This window comes from Limulus polyphemus, unplaced genomic scaffold, assembly GCF_000517525.1.
Source record: "Limulus polyphemus unplaced genomic scaffold, Limulus_polyphemus-2.1.2 Scaffold3671, whole genome shotgun sequence".
NCBI lineage: Eukaryota > Metazoa > Arthropoda > Merostomata > Xiphosura > Limulidae > Limulus > Limulus polyphemus.
In genome coordinates this window covers 23,230-26,626 of record NW_013669281.1, presented here as the reverse complement: position 1 = coordinate 26,626, position 3,397 = coordinate 23,230, and the positions used below count along the sequence as shown (strand labels likewise).

Sequence of the window (3,397 nt, the reverse complement as noted above, 5' to 3'; positions counted from 1 at the left end):
TTACAACTGTTAGATGCTTTTCTAGTTAAAATACCTTGGTAGTTTCAAGTAGCATAATTTTACCTTCAGAGTGGTAAGCCTCACAAGTAGCATATACTTTAACCCTCTCACCACAGACATCCTTTACTACGCATGTCACAAGGTTTTTAGTGAGTTACATTCACAATTGAATTAAACCACTTTTGTTTATGTTATGCTTATTAGTATAGAATAAAATTGTTGCTAATAATCCATATTTTAATAGTATATAAATTTTAAGTTCTTAATTTTACAAGGCAATATTGAAAAATATTCTGAATTTTCTCTAGGCATCCCCTCTTCTCTAATTTATACACCACCCTTCCAATAAGTACAAAATTTAACATACATTACTCACTATAATATCATCATCGCTCAGACAAAGCATAATTTTCATAGACTTCAATCTTGTTTGATAAGCCATCAAAGAGAAAATCAGACCCCTCTTGCCTCACTCACCTGTCACATCCTCTCTTTCAGGATCTAACATACCTTGATTTTTCTTAATTTCTCGAAATAGGAGGAGTCATAAAAGCCAAAATGCATTTATCCAAATAGAATAGTTCAATTACTGTCTGTCTATTATGATTCTAATGACATGGGTGCAAAAGTGCCATGAAACTTTACAAGTGTAGTGAGTGCTGGTATAACAATCCTGAAGTAAAGACTTCTAATATATAGAAAAGTTAGTGCATTTTGGTAACAATATGTTCCAACAATGGCTTTTATGTTATGTTACTTAACAACAAAAGTAATATATTTTAATATATTTCTTAGTCTATGTACTGAAAGTATAAATTAAAATGTGCAGACAACAAAACTGGAATAATATTTGTTGGTTTCTTAAATTAGAGTCTCCGTTGATTAAAGAGGTTTGTTTTTTTTATTAAAAATGTTGGTGATATAACAAAAAATAGCTTAATTCAGAGATGAATTTAAAATTGAATTGATGTTTTTACTTTCATGATAAATTTTATGCACTTAGGTCTAGGCTAAGTTATCTCACACTATGTCTTCACTTTAGGCTTATTTATTAATTTCTTTAAATCATACCAACATTCACTACACTTACCAGGTTTCACAGCCCAACTGCACACCCATCACTGTAAATAACTTAGTCATTTCACAGTTATTATTGCTTTAACCCTATTACCCCAGGTACCCTTTACTGGGCATGACACAAGATTTTAGTGTCTTACATTCAAAATTTTATTAAAGTACTTTTCATTTATGTTATACCAATTAGAATATCAATATTAAAAAAGATCCTGAATTTCCACTAATGCGACCCATGTGAAACATTTTCTCTTAGCATGTCATCAACTCTATTTTATCCACCACCCCTCGAAAAAGTATGAAATTAAAAGTAAAATACTCTATAAGATCGTTATTGCTCAGACAAACCATAATTTTTACAGTCTTCAATTTTGTTTGGTTACAGAGCTATCAAATAGAAAATCAGACCCCTCCTGTCACATCCTCTCTTTCACAATTCGTTAATAGTTCTCTCTGTACATTTCATTATATATTACCTATAACCAATAGAAAGTCAAGGTTTTCATCTATCAAATGACGTATTGTATAACCATTGTATAACGTTGTATTCTGTCAATTTCACTCATAGTACAAGATTCATTCCCGTGGGAAAGTTAATGACTAGCTTGGATGAATTTGTAATGGTTCTTGTCGCATAGTTAGAGAGCCAGGAAAATTTTGAGAGGTAAGTGAATTTGTCTACTTTTTGCATGTTATTAGTCTATATTCTTTGTTGCATTGTTTAATTAAATAAAATTTGTTATGTGCTTTACTATAATTGCTATAAAAAATCAGGCTTAACAGTCCTGGACAATCGAGGGCAAGAAAAAAGAAGATTGGGTAAGAACCTTATTTCTTGTTTTCCATATTTATTCTTTATCTATTATTATAAAAGTAACTAAAATTAAAAATATGAATGCGTTTAAGTTATTTAACACTATACTAGGTAAATAAGCAATAATAATAATATAATTAAAATGGTTCCCAAGGCACACATGCGAGCAGCTTGTGGGTAATGTAATTCGATATCATAACGTGAGCTGCACGTTTCCCAAGTGATTTACAACTTATAATGGCACGGATAGTAGTTAGACACTGTTCAAAGGGCAGTAAAACAACAAAACGTAATTACAAATAGATGTATAATGTTACGAACTTAGAGCTACTTTTAGAAAGAAAAAAAAAGGTTAATTTAGGTTTATTTCAATTTTTTGTGTGGCGGTTACGAGGTCTGTCGAATTGACCGATCCCACTTTGAGATAGGGTACAGAAAATATCAGATTAATGATAAAGTTTTACTGAAAAAACTTTTGAAATGCATTTAGGAGATTTTAGGGATTACACAAAGGAAATTTGAGATTTTTGAGATGATGAAAAGTATTTTTAATTTTAACATGAAAATTACTTTGCACGTGGACTATTCAAAACAAATACTCAATGTATTCAAGGACAAATCTTTATTTTATTTTATTAAAAATACCTTAACAAAAAAACATTATTATTTCTATGTGAAAGACTTGTAATGTTAACTGAAAGACTGCCAAATTTTGTGAAGATATATACAATATATTGAGAGTTATAAGTATTAAATTTAGAAAGACTTTGAAAAGAGTACAAAAACATCACACACTCAGTCAAATTGACTGACCCCATGTTGAGAGAGTTAAAGTAATAGAAGTGGCACATGGGTGTTTCATCTAAGCACTCAACACTACAAGAATGTTGACAATTAGTCCTAACACATAGACAATAGAAGACATTTATCTAGAAATCATATAATAATTCTCAGAATGAAATTTATGTGATAATGAGGTTGCACCAATAACCTTTAATTCAGATAATGCAATTAATACATGTACAATGAAATTAGAATAACTCACCTCTAGTTGCATAGTCTAGATCTACATTCACAGCTTTAACCATTACAACATCCTCGAGACTGAAGATAAGTTTCTCTGTAGTAGAATCTTGAGCACTATAATTGGTTATAAAGCTATTAAGATTTTCACCTAAACCTTGAAGTGGTGCAATGCTAGTAGAATTTTTGTGTACTCTATGTGGCATTTCTAACACCAACTCCATCTGTGGATAAACATCACAAATTAACGTATGTATTTTAAAGCAGTTATTTATATATTGCAAAGTATAACAAGATATAACCATACTGCTATGCATTAGCTATGTTTTACAAGATACATTAGACTAGCAACTGATCTACCATATTTTTGGTGTATAAGATGCACTTTTTTCATCCCAAAATTTGATGTCAAAATCTGCATGCATCCTATACAACGAAGGTATGAATAATATATATGTATATATACGATATAAACAAGCCATGTGT

At 30.4% G+C, this 3,397-nt stretch overlaps 1 protein-coding gene across 9 annotated transcripts in view; it reads right to left on the bottom strand.

The window, feature by feature from the left end:
• LOC106469819 (ataxin-2-like protein) overlaps nt 1–3,397 on the bottom strand; it is an 82,086-nt gene that overhangs the window by 56,892 nt on the left and 21,797 nt on the right. For all 9 annotated transcript variants that reach the window (XM_022398381.1, XM_022398384.1, XM_022398379.1 and 6 more), the window contains one exon: nt 2,934–3,135. In XM_022398381.1, coding sequence (XP_022254089.1) covers nt 2,934–3,135 — 202 coding nt within the window. The remainder of the gene's footprint in view (nt 1–2,933; nt 3,136–3,397) is intronic.